Source organism: Salminus brasiliensis, chromosome 1, assembly GCF_030463535.1.
Source record: "Salminus brasiliensis chromosome 1, fSalBra1.hap2, whole genome shotgun sequence".
NCBI lineage: Eukaryota > Metazoa > Chordata > Actinopteri > Characiformes > Bryconidae > Salminus > Salminus brasiliensis.
This window is the reverse complement of record NC_132878.1, coordinates 26,463,103-26,488,575: the sequence shown is the minus strand read 5'-3', so window position 1 is coordinate 26,488,575 and position 25,473 is coordinate 26,463,103. Positions and strand designations below refer to the sequence as shown.

The following is a 25,473-nucleotide window of genomic DNA, read 5'->3' as shown; positions in this document are numbered from 1 at the left end:
GTATGTACCTGAAAGATTTATGTACCTGAAAGAATTGCTGAGGCTGCTGGATCTGGAGGCCGTGCTGGGTGCTCTGGGGGTGGGGTGTGTAGGCGGGTGGAGCCCTAGGAGTGATGAAGCTGTTATGGGGGATCATGATTGGTGAAGTAAAAACGGGGGATGGAACTAGCACGGCATTGCAGTTGACCTGCTGAACTGGAAAGGAAGGGGTCATCATCTGCTGGTCCAGATATCTGCACAACACAAACGTGCAAACACACAAATTCTTTCAGCTCAGTGGTTTCTAAGGAAGCATTATACAGTTCATGTGTAATTGTGTTAAAACAACAAGCAAATTTGGGGTCCAGAAGCACTTTCCATCCATTTCCCACCCACACAATTGTTTTTTTTTTTTTGTTGGCTGAATACATTACACTGAATAACCTTTATTTGGCCTTCATAAGAACAGCAAGACCCACCACTGACCCCTACACGTTCACTCACTTGGTTTGCTGGATGGTGGAGTTACACTGAGACACCTGAGCTCCACTGCTGTCTGGGACTAGAGTCTGCACTGGCTGATTTAACAGCATCCTGCACATCACAACACACATACAGCACATCAATGATTTATTACAATACAGTTTGGGTTTGTGTACTTGGTTTGAATGTGAATTCAATATAAATTTAGCAGTAATTTAATCAGCTAGCTGTGATTAATTTCTAAAGGTGGTGTCCCTTCAGGAATTTGCAACCAGTCCCTCCAGGAATTTGCAATGTTGCAAATGTGAGAATCTATACAAATTTAACCAATCCTTGCAGAGCTCACAATTTTATCTACTGAATCTATGAAGCACTCACCCCCTGTAGTCTTGTGGGTATTTTCTAGATTTTTGCATATTATCTTAAATGTGCCTTTACTTAAATATAAGATAATACTCTTTTAATTTTTTGTGAAACCCCATGTGACCTAAAGCTGTCATACTAGATACTCTGAATAGATTCTTAAATCTGAAGAACTAACGTTCAATTTTAGAAAATCGTAATATTTTCTGTAAAAACATACATTTACTCATGTTAACAAATTGTTTTGGTGTTTGAATTGGTTTGTACAGTGTCTTATCGTCTGAAAAGTGATGGAATGTATGAATAAAAATGTTTATAAATGCCGTGAGTTTCTGAGTGTCCATCACTCAGCTTCACAAAAAAACACTGACGGACGCACAAATCCACCAGTCAGAGACCCGTCTTCATAGCCTTGCTTACTCCGGATGGGAGTCACATATGATCTGTTATATTTGTAATCTGTGCTTTGTTATTGCAAATATATGAATAGGAACATTGAGAAGAATCACATTTGACGCACCGGCACTACACCCAAAACCATGAACCACTGTACTGAGCATACTGAAGAATGAGCTGCTAATAGTGGTGTACTAATGGTTGTGCGTTTGTATACCGTAGCTGTCCGTCAGGGTTGTTGTCTGCGTCACTGTGCCGGTGTGTGTGAGTGTGTGCGTCCGGGACAGTGCGGTAGCCATGGTTTGGGGAGAACATCATGGGGTTGCTGTAGAGTGGCATGGTCAGGCTGGTGTGTGTCTGCACCGGAACACTGACTGTCTGCATTGGAGCACTCCGAACCAGTCTCTGCTAAACATACACATACAGACGCACATAGATATGTAAACATACACAATACATGCTAAATATGAGTATATGTGGTGGAAAAAACACCACCAATAAAATTCAATAATTTTTCAGGTTTTCATTCTGGACTTTCTGGATCTATCATTTCTGGCTTAATTTCAGATGATCTGAAAGCTACGAAACTGTACATTATATTGATCATTTATGTGTATTTTTTCGGTGTGTGTTTATTTACCTGTGTGGTGGAGCTGCTGGGCTGCTCTCGGATAAGTGTGTGTGATGAGGCTGCATGTGGAGCGCAGTGCTGGGGTTTCGGGTGTGTGTGAGTGTGTGTGTGACTGCTGTTGTGGCGGATGACGCCTGATTGGCTGTTTTGAGCTGACTGGCCTGAAGGCTGCTGCTGCGGAGACGAGGACGGGAAATCACTGTGGATCGGTTGCTGCAGCAACATCTACACATGCACACACACACACACAATAGATTCATTTATTAAACAGTAGAATAAAAACTGATCTGTAAACAAATGTGTCACCATTGCAATTATTGTTAGGTTGGACAAGTTTTACCTAATGTCTGTAAAAACCCCTTTCAACCCTAATGAAGGACTGTAACACACACCTCAGTTTATATCACAATACCTACATTTAGAGTGTTATTAATATTAACCCTAATGAGTGACTGTAACTCACACCTCAGTTTATATCACAATACCTACATTTAGAGCGCTATTAATATTCAACCCTAATGAGAGACTGTAACACACACCTCAGTTTATAACTGTTAAATGATCGTAATCGGATGTGGGCAGAGCATTATGGGTAAATTGTGTGTGTGTGTTTGTACCTGCAGGTTGGCGAGCTGTAGTTTCTCTTTAATGTCATGCAACTCCTGCTGCTGTGTTTTGATGTCGGCCTGCAGAATTCGGGTTCTCTCTTCCAGCTGCTCCTTTAGCTGGTGCATCACTCCCAGTTGAGGCTGCTGGAAACCTCCGCACACTGCCTGGTGCTGTGCAGAGGCCTACACACACAAACACACACAGTTACACATGTATCATAAGCAATGATACCTAAATTGCTTGGGGGCTTTATGCCACTCTGATTGATAAGGTTGGGCAGTATAATGGTAATACTGTTTACTGGTATTTAAAAATGAGGACAATCTCTCAAAATTAGAACGAGTCTAATGTGTCAAATTATGGTTCTGCGTCTTTTTAGAACATGGTCAAATAATCTCATTCCTCATGTGCATTTAACAGAGCCACTGGGTGGGGATGCTGTGGAAGCTCAGTGATTGGTGATGCCAAAAACGACATCAGGTGGAAAAACAAACAAGCCCATTGTAATTGCAAGTTTAGTGATGTGCTGAGTTTGTTTGCTGAGTTGTGTATGTGGAAGTCACAGAATTTACTCCTATATTATTATTATCATCCCCCCTTTGGTGACTGTAATAAAGCACCAACAAATCACTAGCCAGTCTAATACTGTTACAAATTAGGAATACCCTTCTGCACTCTTTTTTACTGATCAGATTTATTTGGACATAGATATTTTGATGGGTTGGAAAGCTTGTCTGCTTCAAAGAGCATGAAACTGTATTGAATTAATAAATGTCTGCACTGATTTACAGACATGTAGTGGCTGTTACAGCTCACCCTTCAGTCTGTTACAGTTTGCGCTAGCTCTGCTTTCAGCTCAGTAGCTCATAAACGGTCAGAGCTGGAAACTAAGTCTGCTGTTTCATTTGTGGCAGAAATGTGCAGCTGCGTCTATATAAACTGGCACAGAGGTGCAGATTAAGAGGGACAGAGGGACACATGGAGAAAGAGAGACTAACCATTACTGAGGGTTGAGTACAGGAGGGGGAAGGGGGGAGGGGCTCGGAGGCTCGTCTCTGAATCAGGCTCTAAAACACACACACACAGAGAAGGTGATAAGGGTTCAGTCACACACACATACACACAGTCATTAACATTGATTAGAGAAAAGTACTGTTCGCTGATACGACCACACACATTCTGTGCTTAGGAAAAGTCAATAAAACTGTGTATTTCAGCAGTGAGTACAGTGCACACCTGTAAAACTCTATATAACATTAGAATAAACCCAAATAAACATAAAGTAGTTTATTTAATTTGATTTGTTTATTTGTATTTGTTCTAACCCAGCCAATATGCTCATGTGGGGCTCTGAGGGGGTTTGTACATATTTTGTTACTGGGACCCAGTTGGGCTTCCCAAATGGGCCTCATTGTTACAGCACACCATAATCTCTTCTGGTTCTTATATAGGCCCGATTGTGCAGTGTACAACCCAGATGGGGCCCATGCTTAACCCCTTTTAATCCCATCACTGACCCTGGTGAGCATCCATATGAGAGGCCAACATGGAACCCGAGGAAAAAAACTGGTTCCCAGTTGGTGTATCCATACAGGCCCAACATGGCCATGTTAGCTGGGACACTCTTAAAAATGGTTCTTCAAAGGTTTTTAAATAATGGTAATACATAGTTGTATGTTCTGTGTATAACAATGACAACTCAAATAACCATTTGGATGCTTAAATGGTCCATTAGTTTGGTGAAAAACCTTCTGCAGAAAGTTCTTTGTAAAACCTTTTGAATATGCACCAAAAAAAGGTTACACCTGTTCACCCCTTTTCAGTACTATAAAGATCCAGGTGTAATTAGATGTGTAATGATAGTGTTTTTCAGATAGTGCTAAAACTGTAAAAAACTGTGTATGCATGTACCTTTGATCCGCTGTGTGACAACCTGCTGGAACTCTCAGGTCCTATAGACGCTGACTGTCGTGATGATGTGCAGGTTTCTTTATATCGGACAGAAGAGTTTGCTGTGGAACACAGACACACACACAGACACACACAGACACACACACATAATTTAACAAGAATTCATCAATCGACACAACATGAATAAGGCAAATGTATAAAGTTTATGTGAGTTTATGAAACAGAAACGTTTATAACTGATTTCTACAAAACCATTTCCAGACTCTCTTTAGGCACTGTGCCTGATATAAACCGATATACATATATGAATGAGCTCCGTTCTCTGTTGTCTACCCTGTTTTGTAAATCATTCAAAAATAAGGACAGGGCTGAAACTCATTATTACTTCAGTGACAGTGGTGAGACCTACACTGCTGTAGGCTGAATATGTAAGCAGATCTGCTGTAAGCAGATGTATGTAAAGTTGTATGGATGTATATTTTTTGGAATTTTCATAAATAGACTGTAGATCAGTGTGGGAATGGTGCATTTATTATTTTAAGACATATTTAAGACTTAAATATGAAATATGAATTAAGACACTATTTATATACTGCTTTTTGTTTTTGGAAAAAGCCATCAAAATGTAGCCATCCCTAAAATGTTCCCTGTAAGAATTAGGAATATACTGATATGGGAATTGTGGATGCTGATACAAAATATAGTCTTCAAAATCCAGATGTATTAGCACAGTGAAGATCAAGAAATTTATTTATTAAATATTTAAACAGTTAACTGACCTATCTAAATTCAACCCTTAAATCACAAGCTTCAGGGTTAAGGGATGAGCATCTGAGTGAAAGGCTAAGCAGGACGTTTATTAGGTTCAGCCAAGGTGACATCCTAGCTTATATTGCTAGCTACTGCAGTATGGCTACATTTTTCCCAGCCATACTGCCATAAATCACACTGACATAAACCCATGACCTCATACCGATATCATGGCAAAAAAAAGAAAGAAGACCTGTGTTTCTTTAGGCAGCGTTAATAATGTTACCCACATGCTGAATCAGACAGCGCAGTGTGTGACGATTTGCGTGAGCTGTGTGAAGATGCTGATCGTGCACCGCTGATTCTGTCCCGTGACGCGTCCATAGGAGCGCACATGTCCAGATAAACCTCCTGATCCTAAACACACACACACACACACACAAGAATAAGACACACAAAAATACATAAACATACAAATACACATACATGCATTTACACACAGTAGATTTAGTAGCCTGTCCCAGAAGGACAGACTGTCAGCAATTGTGTGTGTGTGTGTGTGTGTATAGTACTTTTATTGAGGTGGTGGCCATTTCAGAAGAGCTTTCCTCCAATCCATATTCTCTCCTCCTCTCCGCCCTGACTTCAGCATAACTAGAGAGAGAGAATAAAAGAGAGAGAGAGAGAGAGAGAGAGAGAGAGAGATAGAAAGAAAAAAGGTTGGATATGGATTTTTAATTGCAACAGCTCAAAGTAGCCACTAGAGGCTCTCAGAGTTGCAAAAATATGAACAGATTTTATTTCATTTCTATACAAATATCCATGTAAACACACACACAATTGGAGTACTATTGGTCCATTGATCATTTAATCTTCACAAAGAACAGGTAGAGCTTTTTCAAGATGAAAGAGACAAAAATATTCCATAGCATGCTGACAGTGGGAGCAAATGTAAAATGTTTTTTTCCATTTTGGAAAAAGAAAAATTAAAATACTGTCACAAGGTTTTTGTGTGACAGTAATGATATATATTTACCTATTAAATCACTGAAAGTCACTAAGAGTCTTATGTATGTATAAAAGTGTATGTATTTGTGTGTGTGTGTGTGTGTGTGTGTGAATGAAAGATTACCTGACCACAGTATGTGTGCAGACGATGAACTCTGGTTTGGAGTTCCACTGGTGGTAGGTGATGTAGTAGTGCGTCTGCAGCCAGATCCACTGCTGGCCTTTAGTTAGAAAACGATAATAACACGACTTCCCCTTCCCACACTGCATCACTGCAGAACACACACACACACACACACACACACACACACACACACACAGTGACCTATTTTTGCCTGAAATGGCTGCCCCAGAGAAAAGATCGAATGAGAGAGGAATAGAGAGAGACAGAGAGACAGAGGCAGAGAGAAAGACAGAAACATACAGACACATAAAAATACAGCATAGAAAGACAGAGACCAAGAGATGGAGAGAGAAAGACAGAGACCAAGAGATATAGAGAGAAAGACAGAACAAGAGAGGCAAAGAAAGAGAGACAGAGAGAGAATAGAGACTTAAGACCTCGCAAAACATGAAGACATCATCAGAAGAACACGGTTTGTAACAGGGCTGAAATTATTAACACACTCTAATTAGGGTTGAATATGAATAACACTCTAAATGTAGGTATTGTGATATAAACTGAGGTGTGTGTTACAGTCTCTCATTAGGGTTGAATATTGATAACACTCTAAATGTAGGTATTGTGATATAAACTGAGGTGTGTGTTACAGTCTCTCATTAGGGTTAATATTAATAACACTCTAAATGTAGGTATTGTGATATAAACTGAGGTGTGTGTTACAGTCTCTCATTAGGGTTGAATATTAATATCACTCTAAATGTAGGTATTGTGATATAAACTGAGGTGTGTTACAGTCTCTCATTAGGGTTGAATATTGATAACACTCTAAATGTAGGTATTGTGATATAAACTGAGGTGTGTGTTACAGTCCTTCATTAGGATGAATATTGATAACACTCTAAATGTAGGTATTGTGATATAAACTGAGGTGTGTGTTACAGTCCTTCATTAGGATGAATATTAATAACACTCTAAATGTAGGTATCGTGATATAAACTGAGGTGTGTGTTACAGTCCTTCATTAGGATGAATATTAATAACACTCTAAATGTAGGTATTGTGATATAAACTGAGGTGTGTGTTACAGTCCTTCATTAGGATGAATATTAATAACACTCTAAATGTAGGTATCGTGATATAAACTGAGGTGTGTGTTACAGTCCTTCATTAGGATGAATATTAATAACACTCTAAATGTAGGTATTGTGATATAAACAGAGGTGTGTGTTTCATTAGGGTTGAACAATCATGTTTGTCTGCATCTTTAACTTGATGCATCCTCAGACAGCTATGGTGCATTTTAGAGCACACATGAGCTGTACAGTTATCATCTGTATTCAGAAATTAGGTAAAGTACTGTAATGCAGTTTGAGTGCCCTAAGTAACCTGTCAGTAAATAACTGTCAGTCTGTTATCATATTTTTACACTGAACCATTTTCCTGTGTAGATGCAATATCTGTGAGATATTCAGAAAAGCATGTTGTGGCGTTATTTACTGTGATGATGATGTCATGTTGTTATATCACCCAGCCCCACATTAGCCAGTGTTACTCACGCTGTTTGTGGCACTGAGCGATCAGCTCCAGATCATCCACGTGATAATAATCATATCCAGACGTCCCCAAAACCTCAAATGGCAGGTAACCGATGATTGGAGAGGCTCTACAAACACATACACACAGGTTACACATATGAGGTTATATACATTTATATTTTATTATTGCCATGTTCATGTTTTTATATTTTATATTATTTTAAGATATCTTATAAATGTTAGAATGAATTATAATTATAATTTGTCTTTTATATTTCATTTTATTTATTTGTATCATTACATTCAATTATATGTTACACTTATTACTTGTGATTTCACTTGTACATAAATTATTATGGCTTATTTCACATATATTCTCATAATATAATATACCAACAACTCATTACTTACTTTATATGTATTATAATCTATTACAGATTATATTTCTTGCCGTGCCAGTTATAATCAGTATTCCAAGACTATTAATACACATACAAACATGCCCATCCACAAACACAACCCGTGACCCATACACAGACATATATAAATATATGTGTATGTGTGTGTACATGTACGCTTATTAGAGAAGGATTACAATAATCATGATTATGATGATGATTTAAGCTTGTGTGAACTTTCATTCATGCCATTCTGACGTAAAGGTCTGTGGTCTGTGTGTGTGTGTGTAAGGGGAGTTGAGAGAGGCATGTCAGCCTAGAGAGAGTTTGGCAGGCGTGTGTGAATATCCAATAATAGCGCTCAAGAGGACAGGACATCCAGTCTCTACTGAGCGAATTAGATCCTAACACACACACACAGACACACACACACACACACACACACACACACACACACACACACACACACACACACAGACATACAACACACACATGGTTATGTAACCAACTCCCAGCGTTAGAATGTGTTAGAAGTAGGGCTGTCACTATCAATTACATTGGTAATCGAGCAATTCATTTTTAGCAACTATTTTTTTATTATATTATAATTAATAAAGCACAGCACAGCACATATTGCATATACAATATAAAGCAAATACAAAGAATAGAGTTGGCAGCTTAGAGCATGTGATTGTTCACTGTTCTGTTTTGATGTATATGTATGTTAATGATGTAATATCAAGCATCAGAAAACACAAACAGAAGCAAGGAGTCTTATGAGTGAGTCAGGACTCGTTTGAGAGAACACTGAATCAGTCGACTCACCGGTGGTCTAAGAAGAGGAATTTCCACTCTAGACTGTGTCTTGATGTAAATTCATCACACGGATCTTCCACATTACATAGGTCCTGTTACAAACACACACACACAAACACACACACATACACAAGGAGGTATAATACAAATGCAGTCTTTTTTCAACACATCATAATGAACTCTTTCACAACATAAAACAATTAAAAAACATAAAAATAAAAAAACATCAGAGAGGCCTGTGCAAAAGTCTGGGCACCCTTAGTGAAGCAACAGCTTAGATGTTTTTTTTGACAAAGTCTCAGATTGATTAGACCTGAAGCATGTCACCATCTATAATTAGGAACTGTCAGCTGAATTAAATTTCTAAGCTTTATACATTCTTCCTAACACTCAACCATAGGCTCCTTGAAGCAACTGTCTAAATATGTCAAAATAAAACTAATGAATGCTTTTTTTCAGCTTGTGTTATTAAGAAATGGCTGCTCGGGGGGGTCTGAGTGGCTCAGTGGTCTAATGTGCTACCACAAGTTCGAATCCCGAGCCTTGTCATCAGCGGCCGAAGCCAGTTGTGCTCTCTTCCCTCATTACTATTTTAAAGCGATGTTGGTCAGCACAGGTTAGGTATGTTAGCTGATGTGGAACTGCAGCATGTTGGCTGCTTGTCAATGCCACATCGGCAGCAATTTACAAAGGGGAGGTGGCTGGCTTCACATGTATCGGAGGAGATGCGCCTTGTAGTGTCAGGTGCATTGCTAGGGCTAGGAGGAGAACCAAACGGGTGGGTTAATTGGCAGTACTAAAATAAATGAAAAAAAATGGCAGCCTAGGGTAACTGAAGCGGTCAAGATCTGGAAGACAAATAAAAACATGAAGAGAATGGCTCAGGTAAGAATGGCAAATCAAAAACCCCATTTGACTGCCAAGAACCTGCATAATAGTTTAGTGCTTTTGAGAATGTCATGAAAAGAACATCCTGCTAATTATTAATTATTGAATTAATTATGTATACATACATATACACATGTATACACATACAAATGTCCTGGCATAAAATATACAAATATGCATGTGTGTTTTCTCTTACCTTGAGGAACTGAGGAGTGACCAGTCTGACTGTTGCCACCAAACACACCTGCTCCTCCAGAGAGGCCTGGAGTGTACGCGGAAACACCAACTCATACCCGTTACAAGACGACGTAGGCACTGCAAACCAAACATTACCAGTGTCACTGTTTGTTCTGATCCACAGACGTATGATAACAATTCACAACAATGGAAATGCCGCTGGACAGAATGCACAGCACTCTACTGGATATATAGTCACTGATTGGGTGTAAAATCTGATCTAACCAACAAATCAGAATTGAGCAAGGACATTCATACAGGACTTATCATACACTTTTGTAATACAGTTGTGGTCAGAAGTTGCACCACATGCACTCATCAAAGCACAGACCTGACATGAGCTAGAAGCTGCTGAATCACCAGTGTCACTGTCTACAGGCAAGCATGTTTTACATCGCCATGGACTGAGCCACTGCTGTATATAAAAAAGAAGCCCCTGCTCCAAAATCAACACCTTCAAGCTCGACTAAAGTTTGAACCAGCTGAACCACATGAACAAAATTCTTCATTAAGACTTCCTTAAGATTTAATATTCAGAGGAGACACAGATTGAGTTGCTTGGCCACAATGACCAGCTGTATGTTTGGAGGAGTAAAAAAAAGTGAGGCATTAAACCCCAAGAACACTATACAAACTCTTAAGTATGGTGGCAGCATCATGCTTTAGGTCTGTTTAGCTGCTAGTGGAACTGTTACACTGCACAAAGCGGGTACAACAGCGAGGAAGGCAGACAACCTCAGAATTCTTCAGCAGTACCTTAAATCATTAGCTGGACGGCTGAGACTTGAACACAATATGGTGTTCCAGCAAGACAATGACCCCAAACACACATTGAAGGTGGTTGTGGAATGAATTTTGGAGCGGCCTTCGACTTTAACAACCTCAAGCCCATCAAATATACCTAAACTGCCAACAAATATAACTGAACTTCAACAATTCTATCAAGAAGAGTGGTCAGCCAATTCTGTCAATTCTGCTAGAAGCTTGTTGAAGGCTAACAAATGTGTCTGGTCAAGGTGCAACTTGCTAAGAGGTGCTTAACCCAATATTAAGTGGCTGTATATATAATATCAACCTTGTATGCAAAACTATGATCCTGCATCATTTAAAAAAAATAATAATTCAATTAAAACGTGACTAAGTTTTTGTTTTTTTTCTATTACAAATGTATGTTGTCACTGTTGTCATTCATTCCCACAAAATAGCAGTTCAAAGAAATGACTGAAAGCCCAATAGTGCCATAGCATTCAAGTCCATGATGAATGTATGTAAACCTCCACATACTATCATAACTGTATGATACATCAAGACAGGTACAGTCTATATTTATATCTTTAATCATTTAGCAAAACATTTTTAAAAGAAAACTAATGATTTGTGTATTTTCTTTGGATTCTATTTTCTACTAATGCATAACAATTTGTCCTTTTATTGCATTAAAATAATAATAATCATATTCAAGCTATAATAACATTTCTATACATAGTCCTCTCTACCTCTCTCTCTCTCTCTCTCTCTCTCTCTCTCTCTCTGCAGGACAGGGGTGAGGTAAAAGATAAACAGATGTTAAAATACGTACCACTGTTATGAAACTTGAAATCTCCGACGAATTTGACATACTCATAAGTGGGCGGCTCCTTCGGATCAATGTTTCCCCTCATCAAATGACAACAGAACTCCACATGTGTCTCACCTGATGAGTAAGAGAGAGAGAAAGAGAGAGAGACACAGACACAGAGAGAAAGACACTTGTTAGCTGGAATAATTGATATGGAGTCATGCTGTGTTTGCTAATTAGACATGACAGACTGTGTGAATATGTGTGTGTTGTCATAGGCATTCTATCTTGTAAATCAAACTGTCACTGTAAACTTTTCAAACTTCTCTCTCTCTCTCTCTCTCTCTCTCTCTCAATCTCTCTTTTTCTTACAGTAAAATGAATAAAAGGCAGATAATTGAGAGCAGTAGTTGAGTAGCACCACCTAAACATACTGCACATCTGGAGTTCAATTAACACACATATAGACTAAAACTAAATTTTATCCATTGTACATGGATTTATGTTCTGACTGTCAGCCCCGTATTAAGCCTCAATTAAAAAAGCTTATTCTGGGCTAGAACACTGGAGCAGCTATCGGCTGAACATGTATATATAAACATGTTGGGATTTTTCATGGGGACTGCAAAAACCTTGTCTTTGAACTGAGGAATGAACAGTGTGTTTTTGGGGGCAGCAGTGGCTCAGCAGTTTAAGTACCGGGTTTTTGATGATAGGGTTACGGGATCAATAGCCGGGCTCGGCAAGATGCCACTGTTGGGCCCTTGAACAAGGCCCTTAACCCTCTTAACTTCCCAGGTGCCAGAGCGAAGGCTGCCCACATCTCTGGGCACTGTGCTTACTACATCACTGTGTGGGTTTGCTCACTAGTGTGTGTTCACTGCATGGATGGGTTAAAAGGTGGAGACACCATTGTATCTAAATCAAATGGTGAATATGGTTGAAGTGAAGAGCATTTTTAAACTTTTGTTTTTTGTACATGCTAAATTCTCCATATAGGGATCCTGTGGATGCACTCACTGCTCTCTTTCTCTTTCTCTCTCTCTCTCTCTCTCTCTCTCTCTCTCTCACGGATTAGGGTCAGAGGGTGAGGGATTACACAGCAGCGTAACTCAGATTAGCAGCATTACTGCGTTACTGTGCCGGACATGTAGTGCCATATAACTAGCCCTGAAGCTAATCATAGCAGGACACTGCCACCAACCAATCAGGTTGAGTATGGTCCAAAGCCAATCAGAGTGTAGAAAAATGGACTCACAACACAAGTGATGTCTTAGCCATCCAGCCAGTCAGTGTACAGTATGAACTACAGTACAACGCAGCCAGCCAGCCATAGAACACACTATTACCTAACCGGACAATCAAGAGTGCATTATGACCTTTAGCCCACCACGGCCAGCCAATCAGTGTAATGTTTGACTTCCAGTGTAATACAGACCAAACAGTCAGAGTGTAGCCAGTCAATCAGTATACAGTACAATCTACAACCCAACAAAACCAGCCAGAGTGTAGTGTGGCCTACAGTCCAATAAACACCAAATACAGTGCAGCATGATCAACAACCCAACAGAAACCAGTCAGTTAGAAGGTATTTGACCACCAGTCCACAGCAGCTAGCCAATCAGTATGAAGTATGGGTACCCAAAAGATGGGGAAATAATTTCTTAATTTCTACACATACATTAACACAGTAAAATGTATTCAATTAAAAAAGTGACTTTTTTTTACTCAATTGCTTTACTCATGCAAGGAAGCTGGAATATTCAGGTAGTGTAAATCACACAGAAATGGAGCAAAGAAATGAATGCTTTCATATAGCAATGACTGTGTGTGTGTGTGCGCATGATAATGTAATAGGCAGACTAGTCCAGTGGAGGACTTTGATGAGTTATTCATAGGGACATCCTCTATAACGGAATAAAACACACATCAAACAGTCCAAAGGTCAAAAGACAGATTCTCGCACCATCGCCCCGGCAACGGCGAGGAAACCTTCACCAAGGAGAGGAACTTTCTATCCGGCTGGCAGTTTCAATTTACTTTACTGAGGACTTATAATAAGGTTTATTTTAGATTTATGCTCTGCGAAAGTGAAAAGTTCAACAACAAGTGTCGACTCCAGACACTTCTTCTACTTTTAATATGAAAAATGTCAGTAGAGGTTATGCGGTTATGGTGAACGTCTGCTTCAGGGCTCATTTAAGTTTTAAGAGATGTTTACACTACGGTTCACTGAAGATCTAACATGTAAATTTGGTATGTTTATATTTTAACAAGGACACACAGTGTCACCGATATGAAGCAAAGAAAGCTACTTGAGTATTAACAGCCCCCTCTTGTGGACAACTGTTAGCCCATCAAATGTGAGTGAGCGTCTGAGTGAGTTTAAGCCAGGTTTATGAGGTGCTTTGGATCTTAAACTAATAATAAACACAGTATGAGCTACATTCTCTGCAGACAGGGCACAGTATGCCCAAAAGCCCAACAGAAACCAACCAATCAGTGTTGGCAACGCTTGTGTTTTTTCAATGTGCAATCAATAATAAATATGGATTTTTTTCCACACAAGAATGAGTTCACTGACTGCATAATGTTTAAGAACCCCTACAAAATAGAACTGAATAGGGTTCATTGACTCACAACAACACTGGAAACCCTTAAGGTGCTGTATAGATTTAAAAAAACTGTTCTAGATTAAATGATTTTGAAACAGAGAGGAACTGTTTAACCGGGCAAAAAAGCATTGTGTATGTGTGTGAGTCTGTGTACACTCACTGCTCTCTAGGTAGTCAGAGGTGATGGGGTCATTCATCAGCAGGTGTGTAGACAGCAGTTTGTAGACCTCCGCATGCTCACGCTCAGGCAGGAAGTTCAGAATGTTTTGGTCCACCATGTCTGACTGGAACACACCAGCAACAAACAAACACACTGTTATTGTCTGTACTTCACAAACATGACAATAGCTACAGAAGCTTTGGATCTTTCCCATTCTGTACACCCGTTCACAAAGACTGTCAACAAACTACATATCCCATGATGCAGTCACAGAGCTGCTGTTGTCCAGACATAATCTGGGCAATTCTCAGCAGTGACTCTAAAGGCCTTTTGCTTTGTTCTGGATTTGTACCGTGCAGGAAAGAGCAGCCTTCAGCTTTGTTCTTGAACAACCTTGCACTATAGCACTACCCCAGCTTGACAAAGGTATTGTGGCACAGGAGGAATGAACATTGAGCAATGTGGAAGGTTCAGTGTATTGCCACTTTTGCATCCATGTTAGCCTTAAGTAGGTTTACATCTATATATTTTTATGCAAGTTTGTCTTATCAAATAACAAAATGTAACAAGTTTGTTTGTTTGCTAAAGTTAAGAAATGTGATAAATTCCAAAAGAAATCAGACCCTTTATTTTTCATTTATCCACTCAAAATAGCCAGTCCTTTAATCAAAAATCCTTTAATTTTCAGCATCAGGGAAAAAGGCAATGCATAAATAATGATATAATAATTAAACTCGGATTTAAAGCAGCCTTATGCAATATTTGGTATTTCTGGGCTCCCCCTATAGTTCAGAAGTGTAGGGTCTTCTTTCTGATCTGAAGCTAGAATGGAGCTTGATTTTCTCCTCTCACTCAAAGATGAAAGTGCCATTTATATTATGGGGGTTCTTGATGGTCTACCAGGTCTTGTAGGGTGCTGTCATGGTTCCCATTTTCTCTGGATCTCTGAATCCGCTTTGGAAACTAATTTGTCTATAAGTGGGTTATCTGCTATTTGATCTGCTCCCAGCTCTCTTTTGTTAAAGTAGTCAGTAGGCTGTTTTGTCTGGAAATAGAGTTTTTTCTTTTTGCACAGAACTATATAGTCTAATAAGCATGTAGTCCTGTGCACGATGGGAAATGAAGTGTTCAGTGACCTGCAGAAGTGCATGCAGTAAATCCTGCTGGTCTTAATCTGGTCAAACGCCACAGCAGGGTGTAACACAGTGATGTAACTGCCCTTGTCAGTCATATGACACTGAACTGCGGCACACACTCCACATGTAATACAGTGCAACTAAGGCTAAATCACATTACATCAAATCATATGACAGAGCAGACGGACAGATTTTATGTGTCTGCCTCATTAAGAAGAAGAGTGAATGAATTCATGCAGTTATGAGCGTGTCGATTTTAGCCTTACTGAGTCAACGAGAAGCCAACAAATCAGCATTTAACAGAACACAACTGATACAGTTATTTAGATCAGGGATAAGCTGTTCATATTTGGCCCGAGTTGGCATTCTGTCTTAATGGACGTCACATTCTCTCCTGACTCTACCTAATAAACTGCATTTAGAGCTTATGAAACATCAATATCAGTACAGGGAAAAAGAACTTTCGAAACATCGGAAGCATCTCCAGGGTACTCCACTTTAACCAACTCCCCCAGAAAATATGGTGCGTGTGGGTTGCTTCACCTAAATTTAGCCAAATGCAGTCATTTATCTCTTAGTCATCACTTACACTGGGCATAGCATTCACCTTCCAAACATGAGTCATTTTCTACAAACTGTAGAAATACACAACACTGCCAAATGTTTGTGGACACCTGCTCCTTCAGTGTTTCTTCTGAAATCAAGGACATGCTGAAATCAAGGCTGCAGTAATAGGTTCTACTCTTCTGGGATGGCTTTACAGAAGATGCTGGTACACTGCTGTGTGAATGATTTGGTGGCATTCAACCTCAAGAGAGCATTAGGGAGGTCACATTTCCACTGCTTCACAGCCCAATGTTGAGGGGGCTTTATACACTTCTAGCCTATGACTGACATTGGGCATGGGGGCATATATTTTCAAAATATGACATGATTACCCTGAATTCAATAAACTTTCACTTACTGGTAAATGGCCAATCAGAGAAGAGACGCTGTCAGATACATAGATGATGTTCCCGTCAGTGGTAAGTGCAATTAGGAAACCATCCAATGCCTGTACACAAGAATATACAGATAAATAAATAAATACATGTAAGATGGTACACAAATTAAAATATGTGAAAATGTATTTAACAAAATCTTAAGATTTTTATATCTTCAAATGTCTTTACACTGTATGAATATTTCAGAATAAATGAACCAATAGAAACTGTATAAAAGCGTTTAGTACAACATGTCCTTAATGTAAATTAATGTAAGAAAAAAAAATGTAATTAATTCACACAGAAGATTAATGTATTTTGCTCCTCCTACAAACCTACTATGTTAAAGATCGGAGTTGTGTCATGGCAGTGTTTTCAAAAGCAACTGTGTCATTTTACAAACTATGATTTTGATTAGATATTTGAGAACTATTGATGTAATTAATCGATGTTATGATGATAAAGATATGCTTATCATCCAAATTAGCCTGGATGTCATTCCTGTCATTACAGAAGAGCAACTGCAGTACATAACCCACATCAAGGGAGCGTGGGCTAGTTTCAGCTGGTAGGCATGTGAAGGCTAGACCTCAGTGTTGACAGAATGAAAGCTCTGTGGTTAAATCTGTTTTTGCTGTTTGATTTAAGCCACAGCTGAGGCACATCAAACATGTCTTTGGTTCAAATGTATTATAATCTTTATTCCAGCATCGAGTTCTGCAGGAATGCGAACTTTTACTGAGGAATAGAGAAATAGAGGAGGGTATAGATTCAGAGATAATGGCCAATTACCTATTTATAAACGAATTCAATGGCAAATAGTTGTATTTGTAATATATGTTCAATAATTATTTTATTTGAATATATGTTGAATAATAAATGACAAATATTTTTCAATATATGCTGTGTAAAAATGAAAATATTTAAATTTATTATAATATGTGGATTAAATAGTAAATATTGTTAAACATGTTCAATTATCAAATATTACGTGCAATGTTTTATTTTGAATGAGATGGGTTGGGTGCTAGCCATCCAAATGTTTAACTGAGCTTACACTACTAAAGTACCCAATGTTATTAAACAATTCTCAACAGAAACCTTGGATAAGCTGTAAGAGAAAGCTGTATAGCACTGATAATAAAGTTATAGTACTGATCATATCTAGAATTGATATTAGTTGCTATTTAAATTCATTTATTCCTTTCTTGTTCACATATTGTTTGGAATACTGAGTATAACGTTGAAACACTAGAGTAAACACTGTGTATATTCATGATGGGAATTCACATGGCCTTGCGCTTTATATGACATATTCCAGGCTTCACTAATTTCTCATTATACCACATTAGTGGCTGTGTATTATTTCCCTTGCCTAGAGAACACTGGCACTCACTCTGTATTGTTGAATTTAATGATAATTTCCCTCATGTCTCACTCTGCAGCACAGGGATAACCCTAAAGGCTCAAACACGCTTCCTGCATTTCCCTCCATAGTGCTGACTCACTGATCAGCAGTGCTCCCTCTGCTTTGATTCTTCTGCAATAAAACCTGTTTGAATGCAATACACTTCCTTCTCTTTACTCTTTATCCTTAGGCACTGATAGAAAGCAACCCAATTCCTTCTGAATTACAAAAATGGGTTAAAATACATGAACTATTATATATATATACTCTTAAATTTTAATTTATGATTGCGTTATTGCAATTTGGCATTTCAGTTAAAGACTGCATATATTATTAACAGTATATTATTCCCGTGGAACACAACTTTTATACCCAGGAATTCTGTCAGGAGAAGCAGTTATATAAGCTGAAATTCCTGCTGGATTTTCCGGATCATGGTATTGCTATGTAATATTGAGATATAAGGAGCGGTTTACCTCTAGCATTAACTGGGTAAATTCCTCATTGCTGAGGAACGAAGGCTTCCAGTCCTGTCGGATCTCACACGACTCCGTCTGTGCTGTGATCTCTGGAAAACATAAAACAGCCACAAAAATCAAGCTGAAACTTTAGCCCAGAATTCCTGAGATTCTGTAAGCATGTGGGGTGGAAAAAGCTGGGTGTGCTGCTGCAAGCCAGATGGGATGGTGCTTATTAAGGAGCTGCAACACTGAACTTGATATTACTGAAAAAGAATGAACAGGTTGTGAGTTTCAGTCAACTCTGTCAAAGACATTAAAACTCATGAGCAGTGAAAACGTTGACAAGTTCTGAAACCAAACCCTTGAAGTCTGGGTGGCATAGTTCCTGTGAGAAAATGATTTTACCATGAAATGTTCTGGTGCACTCTAAGACTGCAAAACAGGAGTAATTGCAATGAAATTATTTAATTGATTGAGTTTAACAAATGTTCAACAAGTCACATTGTTTTGATTGATTTGTTAAAAAGGTCTCACACCAAGGTACAAAATAACTCTACTGTAAACAGAGATCATTCTAAAAACGCAGTGGTGCTGCATCGCCACTTGTGATGCAATTCATAGACTGTGGGTAGGCTCTCATCGATTTATGTCCACAGAAATGAACTCATTCTTCATCAAATTCAGGCAAATGGAAGCTTCACTGAGGCTCTCTTTTCACATTTCAATGATGTCAATCTTAGTTCTGACTGGCCTATAAAACTCAAAATATATATTATATCGATGGATAGCTGAAAAAGAGCGAGAGCTGCTGCCATGTTGTGTTTTGGGGAAAGGAGAAATTCTCCCTGTTAAACAACAGTTTTTGGGAAAATAATATTTTCGCCCCCTCTCACCTTTCTGTTTCTGCAGAAAGTCGATGGTCCTCTGGAGGATGGTGGATTTGTCCATTTTGCGGGGGTGGCCCTGCCCCTGCAGCATGGTGCACAGCTCTTTAATGAGCACATTGAACTGGTCTCTCCGCTTCTTCTCAGACTTGTTACGGGACGCTCTGCACACAAAAAAGAAGCAAGTCTGAGTCACCAGCATTCACATTGCCCGCTGTCTCAGGCAACCAGTCTTAAAATGACACACAGGCTGAAACGACATGGTCTATAAAAGATCTAAGTTTAGTAAAAATACAATAATTACAATTGATTTCAATAATAATCAAGTTTGATGCTTTTTGGTTAAATCTGAGATTCTGTGATTGACTCATTTAGAGATCAGAGATTTCAAATTTGACCCCTTATTTTTTACCCCCATTCATGTGAACTCATCCTATCACTAGCAATGCCCCCAGCACTAGGAGGTATCCTCTGACACATTAAGCCAGCCATGGCCATGGCGCAGCATCGCTAGATATCCAGCAAACTCGGCTGAAAGCGCGGCTGCCCAGCTCCGACACAACAGCTAGCAGATGCCTGTGCTGACCAACATCACACTAGGAGTGATGTGAGGAGGAAGTATCATCAAACCACCCCTGAGAGAGCAAGGCCAATTGCGCCCTCTTAGACTGCAGCTGCTGATGTCAAGCAGAATGGCCCGGGATTTCAACCAGCGATACTCGGATCTCAGTGGTGGCTCAGCGGTTAGAGCTCCGGGCTGTCGATAACAGGGTTGTGGGTTTGATTCCCGGGCTCGGCAAGCTGCCGCTGTTGGGCCCTTGAGCAAGGCCCTTTACCCTCTCTGCTCCCCGGGCGCTGGAGTTGGCTGCCCACCGCTCTGGGTGTGTGTGTGTATTCACTGCCCCTAACACATGTGTGTGTGTGAGTGTGTTCACTACCAGATGGGTTAAATGCGGAGGACACATTTCGCTGTACACTGTACAGTGACAAATACGTGCACCTTTAAAAGTTAGTCCACATAATTAAACTGTTAAAAAAAAAATAAAAGTGCACGATAAACTGTTATTTTGTATTACTGAATGTCGGTACGTTCACTGTTACACACCTAGGTCCATATTTTTAGTATATCAGCATGAAAACTGTGCCCGTTGAACATGTGATTACTGCAATATTCATGTAAAAGTCAAGTAAAAGAAACAAAACGGGCAGGATATCTTCAAAAAGAAGATCCTAACTTCACATATATATAAATATATATTATAGACAAACCGTGACGCTGGCCAGGCTGCTTTCTTTTAATTCTACAATATGGAGTTTATGACTTTTACACAGCACTGAATGGGACTGCAAGGACTGATGAGTCCAGATGTTAGCTCTCAGATTCAGCGTACTGAAATAAATATGGGTTCTACACACGATCCACGTCAAACATCAGTTTCTACTGAGAAGAGGGGTAGAGTGTGTGTGTGGGTTTGTTTGCGTTAGACATTATTAAGAAGTGCTGTTCAGAGTAGCTATCATTAGTGTGGCACTGTGTTCTAGCAGATGTAGGTCCATGTCTTCACACCTTCATAGCTCTCTTTCTCGCTCTCTTAAAGCTTCAGGCTTTTCACAGTCATTCATCCTGCTGTTCTCTTGTGTTGTGAGATGGGGGGGGGGGGGGGGGGGGGGGAAGCGATATGGTGAAGCGATACGAAGAGACAGTGGAAGGTAAAGAGAGAGGGAGAGGTGTGAAAAGCTGCTGGTGGTGAGAGATCTTTCTATTTTGACGTAATGAAAGTTTCAGCCCTGAGGAGCACAAAGACCACTGTGGAGTTATTAGTGCTGATTAGTGTCCACCTAGGGTAAAACAGTTGTTCACACACACACACTACCTTTTAGCTCTGTCTTTTTCATCTTCGTCCATCAAATCGTCCACACAGCTGCTGGTTCTGGAAAATAAAACAGAATGTGAAACTGACATGTTCTGGTTGATGAGCTCTGTGTTCACGTCGTGGACAGCGAGCTACAAACTAGCCAGGGGTAAAATGGACCAGTTTAAATGTAGTTCAACAGATTCAAACAGAACATGCATTTGATGGACTTCTCGAGTCCCCATAGCAACGTTATCTGTGCATTTTGACAGCAGCCAGATCTTTCTCCAGCTTTATCCTGTTTGTTGCTGAGTTGCATGTAGAAGTCACAGAATTCACTCCTGTATAATGTGAATCTCCCTTTTGGAGGCTAAAGTACAGCCTCTACACATGGTGGAGGTAGTTTCACGCACTGTTACCGTAACTAAGATACGATGCCCTTAATGTCTATAACGGGGGGCAAACTGAGACAACTGGAGTTCGAAGCAGCTTCTAGGTAAATACAGTTCGCACCTAAGTCACCAGCATTTTCTGGAAACAGTGTTTACCTTCTCATTGGTAGCTGAGATGTGCAGACTGCCTGGATGAAATATTATTAATATTATTTAATATTATTAATATTATGACAAAACACTTTTGAAATTATTTTGAAACATTTTGTAACATAAAATATAAAATTTTACAAAAACAGCCTTAATAACAACCAATGTTTGTTGGAATATGGCTTTATTAGTGCTGGGTGATATGACATCAAATCATGTAACATTTTACCTTGATTATAGTTAATGAAAGATTATATAAGATTTTAATTTGGCTCAGTGTTTGAATTCTCCTCCATGCTGCAGCCTGGACAGGGAGAAGCCATGTGACTTTTTTGTGTTTTTAGGAGACAGTACATTTCTTTTAAAATTAAAATAATTGACATGGACAAGTTGATATTGATTAGAGGTTCTGAATGCTGGAATTTTCTCAGAGTTCTACTTGTCAGCTGGTGTATGCAGGCTGATGTTAGCCGTCATGAAAGGCTAAATGAGATGTCATGTAGCCTTAAAAATGCTGTCTAACAGTTCAGGGTTTTCTGACAACTACTAGCTTTTTCCATTAATGTAGCCTCTTCAGAACCATGATGACAGCTTAGCCTTTCCCGTGACATAACAGAATTAGCACTAGCATAACTTCATTAGTATAGTTTTATTAGCACAACAACACTGCATTTGACCAATATCTACTTAAGCATCTAGCACAGCCACCTTAGTTCAACAAATACTTACTCCCATTCCCTCCGGCTGGACGGACAAAGTCCACCAAATTCAGAAAGGTTGTCCATGCTCACTCCCTCTCCCATCCAGGCCGTCTGCGAACGCTGCCGTGTCCCATTCACGCTGACTGCGCTCAAACCACTGTGAAAAAGCCCACACACTTCCACCAGCACTGATGGCTAGCTGTTAGCACGGACCTTCGGATGGCTAGCAGCTGGTATTTTAGCTGCTACCTCTGTCCCAACCGGCTGGACAAGCCTTCCCAGGTAGTGTTTAGCTGATCATCCGTATCCAGTTAGCCAGTAAAGCTAACCACTAGCAATGATGCACTTGTAAGTCTGCCAGTCACCTTCGGATTTCCATGGAGGTCAGTCGCAGAAACGGCTGAACCTAAGAGAAAAATAAATAACACAAGGATAGGTTGGAATGAGTTTCAGCTGCGTTAACATTCCTTACAATTAAGAATGATCCAGATCCATTTTTGTGGCCCCCAATCCGATCAGAGTATCTTAAGGCTGGCTATCGGTGATATCGCCTATCTGATCTGATTTGTTTCTATAGATAATACAAACACACTACTTAGGTGAGAGGTTCTGCCAATAATAGTGGTTGGTGTGGCACAACATCACTACCTGCCACTGAGCTACCACACCATGTGGGAGGCTGGGGTTCGATTCCTGGTCTGGGTGACTATGCTGCACTACATCAATAAGAGTCCTTGGGCAAGACTCCTAACACTCCATTGGCCCACCTCTGTAATATGAGTAACCTTGTAAGTCGCTCTGGATAAGAGCGTCAGCTGAATGCCATAAATGTAAATACTGAATTGTGTTGTGTCCCTGGCTGAGACACTCTAGAAAACTTCGGTATGAGTGGGACCAATGTATGTACTTGTGTTTTTGTGACATCAGAAAAAGACTGATTTTAAAAACGCACATATATGGGCTGTGTGATCTGGGGAGGGAAAGGTATGTTTTCCTTTTTAAATTTTTTATAACTTTTTATGTGTCCTGTAAACATGCAAAGCATATAGCCCCCCTATATGCTAGCCATTACTTGTTAGCTACATTAGCTTCGTGTAACACTTCTGCTAAGCATAGGAACAATGACGATATGTCGTCTGTGTAGTTAGACAGAGACCATTCTTTCTTTCACCATCACACCAGAACAAGTCCCTGTGTCATCATTCATAACGCACCAAAACCTCTGTTCAAAAACAGTGAATGATTTATTGGGTACAGCAAATTAACCTTTTGAAAGGCTTCAAGGACGCAGTGAAACAGCTATTAATCTGACTGGAATCAGGTCAACAGGCGTGCGAATAGAAAACAGCCGGAAGGCCACGTCAAGACACACGGCGGGAAAGAGTGGCCACTCCAGCCTTTCATTCGTCATTTTCTTTCATTCAGCAGCCCAACAAACACAACACAACAGCCACATTACAGCTGATCACATCTGAAGTGACTCTTACGCGCAGACCTCCGCCTGTATGTATGTGTGTGTGGGTCCGCTCTGCAACCAGGCTCAACAACACCACAGTTCTTTAACTCTGACAGTGTAAACATGGTTCTGATTTACTGTAAAACTAAACGCTCACTGGATTTATCAAAGCGATAGTTTGCTCACAAATCAAGTTCATTTCATCGCTTACAGGTAATGGAAGCTTAGACCCCACAGTGGTACAGTACCCCACGCAGTGTGCCTTTGTTTGATGTTTATTGCCAACCTATATTTTCCTTTAATTTTTTCAGTTCATGTCCTTGGTCATATTAAATTAATTCCAGTCCTGGAGGGCCAGGTTGTGGCACAATTTTGTGCTTTTCCTGCTCAAACACACCTTATTCAACACACCAGGTTTAGTCTGTGTGTTAAAGTAGGAAAAAAAACAGCAAATATTTCTGATATCTGACATGTGCTTCCTTGGTTTACAATGGCAGATGCTAAGCTGTTTAATGGAATACAATACACTTTATTGTCCGACCAAGGCTGCATTTTTTTCTTTGATCTCATCTCAGATACTAGTCCACATAATTAGACTATTACACAAGCCAAATGTATCTGTGGTAAGTCATAAATCATGCGTATTCGATTTTTCTTCAAACACTGGGTCACTGAATACACTGGGTCACAACATTATTTATCATAATATTAAAATTATATATAGAGAGTTTTTTTCCTGAGCCAATATAAACTTTCACATGAGCCAAAAAAGAGGTTGCTATGGTATTTCAGGTGGTTGCTAGAATTTTTCTAGCAATTCTTTTTCTCCTCACAGGAGGGATTGCATTCAGTTTGCGGGAAAAAATGGTTCTTTGACTTGTTACAATAGTGAAACGAAGGTCTTCCACCAATGTGAAGAACCCTTTAGTCCAGGAAGGAATGCTTTTACTAAAGATTACTAGCTATAGATAACACTCATAGAGTGTCAGAAACCATATAATCAAGTCTATTAAAAATGACGTAAAGTGGTGGTATTCTAGCCAAAAAATACAATATAAAACTTTGAGGGATACCAAAGCAACAATCTAGCAACCATCTAGAATACCACAGCAACCACAAAGCAACTTTCACATGAACGTGTTAGAGGTCATTGAGCAAGACTCCTAACTCTACATTCACCAACCTTTGTAATATGATTGAAAAAGTCACTCTGATTACAGGCTTACTAATGCTCAACATAGAATGAACCTTCTGTCCGTACTCTGCGCTCACTTTGTCTGTATTTGAGCTCTGTGAAATCTTACTGATAGAACAAAGCAGTACCACTGGAAATCATGGGGACAGTGAAGCAAATTAAAGGACACATGACCACTGCCATACAGACATGACAAAAAAGAAACTCAGAAAAGAAAAGAAACTTACGGCCGCTGCCTCTTTAGTCTTTTATAAAGCAAGTACATTATCACAACCTCCTTTACCATCACTGTTTGCTGATGTACATAAACTGCCATCAGTTGGATGTAGTGCTTAACATCCATGCCAACGTAAAGGACACATGGAAATATGTGGGCAGTGATGGTTAAAACAG

At 39.6% G+C, this 25,473-nt stretch overlaps 1 protein-coding gene and 1 long non-coding RNA gene across 5 annotated transcripts in view; one reads left to right on the top strand and one right to left on the bottom strand.

Moving 5' to 3' along the window:
* Nucleotides 1-25,473, bottom strand: part of npas2 (neuronal PAS domain protein 2) — an 83,799-nt gene that overhangs the window by 7,905 nt on the left and 50,421 nt on the right. For 3 of the 4 annotated variants that reach the window (XM_072676512.1, XM_072676522.1, XM_072676531.1), the window contains 20 exons: nt 22,458-22,835; nt 21,208-21,264; nt 19,343-19,497; nt 18,465-18,556; nt 16,562-16,651; nt 14,462-14,585; nt 11,708-11,821; nt 10,088-10,206; nt 9,013-9,095; nt 7,811-7,917; nt 6,255-6,402; nt 5,695-5,776; nt 5,413-5,539; nt 4,373-4,473; nt 3,460-3,528; nt 2,470-2,643; nt 1,862-2,077; nt 1,439-1,629; nt 484-573; nt 26-233 (listed from right to left, as the gene is read on the bottom strand). In XM_072676512.1, the coding sequence (XP_072532613.1) occupies nt 26-233; nt 484-573; nt 1,439-1,629; nt 1,862-2,077; nt 2,470-2,643; nt 3,460-3,528; nt 4,373-4,473; nt 5,413-5,539; nt 5,695-5,776; nt 6,255-6,402; nt 7,811-7,917; nt 9,013-9,095; nt 10,088-10,206; nt 11,708-11,821; nt 14,462-14,585; nt 16,562-16,651; nt 18,465-18,556; nt 19,343-19,497; nt 21,208-21,264; nt 22,458-22,531 (2,421 nt within the window). In that variant the 5' untranslated portion in view covers nt 22,532-22,835. The remainder of the gene's footprint in view (nt 1-25; nt 234-483; nt 574-1,438; nt 1,630-1,861; nt 2,078-2,469; nt 2,644-3,459; nt 3,529-4,372; nt 4,474-5,412; nt 5,540-5,694; nt 5,777-6,254; nt 6,403-7,810; nt 7,918-9,012; nt 9,096-10,087; nt 10,207-11,707; nt 11,822-14,461; nt 14,586-16,561; nt 16,652-18,464; nt 18,557-19,342; nt 19,498-21,207; nt 21,265-22,457; nt 22,836-25,473) is intronic. The other variant, XM_072676539.1, reaches the window with a different exon arrangement.
* On the top strand, nt 11,367-12,087 carry LOC140552337 (uncharacterized). The gene is made up of 2 exons (XR_011979312.1): nt 11,367-11,441; nt 11,665-12,087. It is a non-coding gene; the product is annotated as an uncharacterized lncRNA (long non-coding RNA).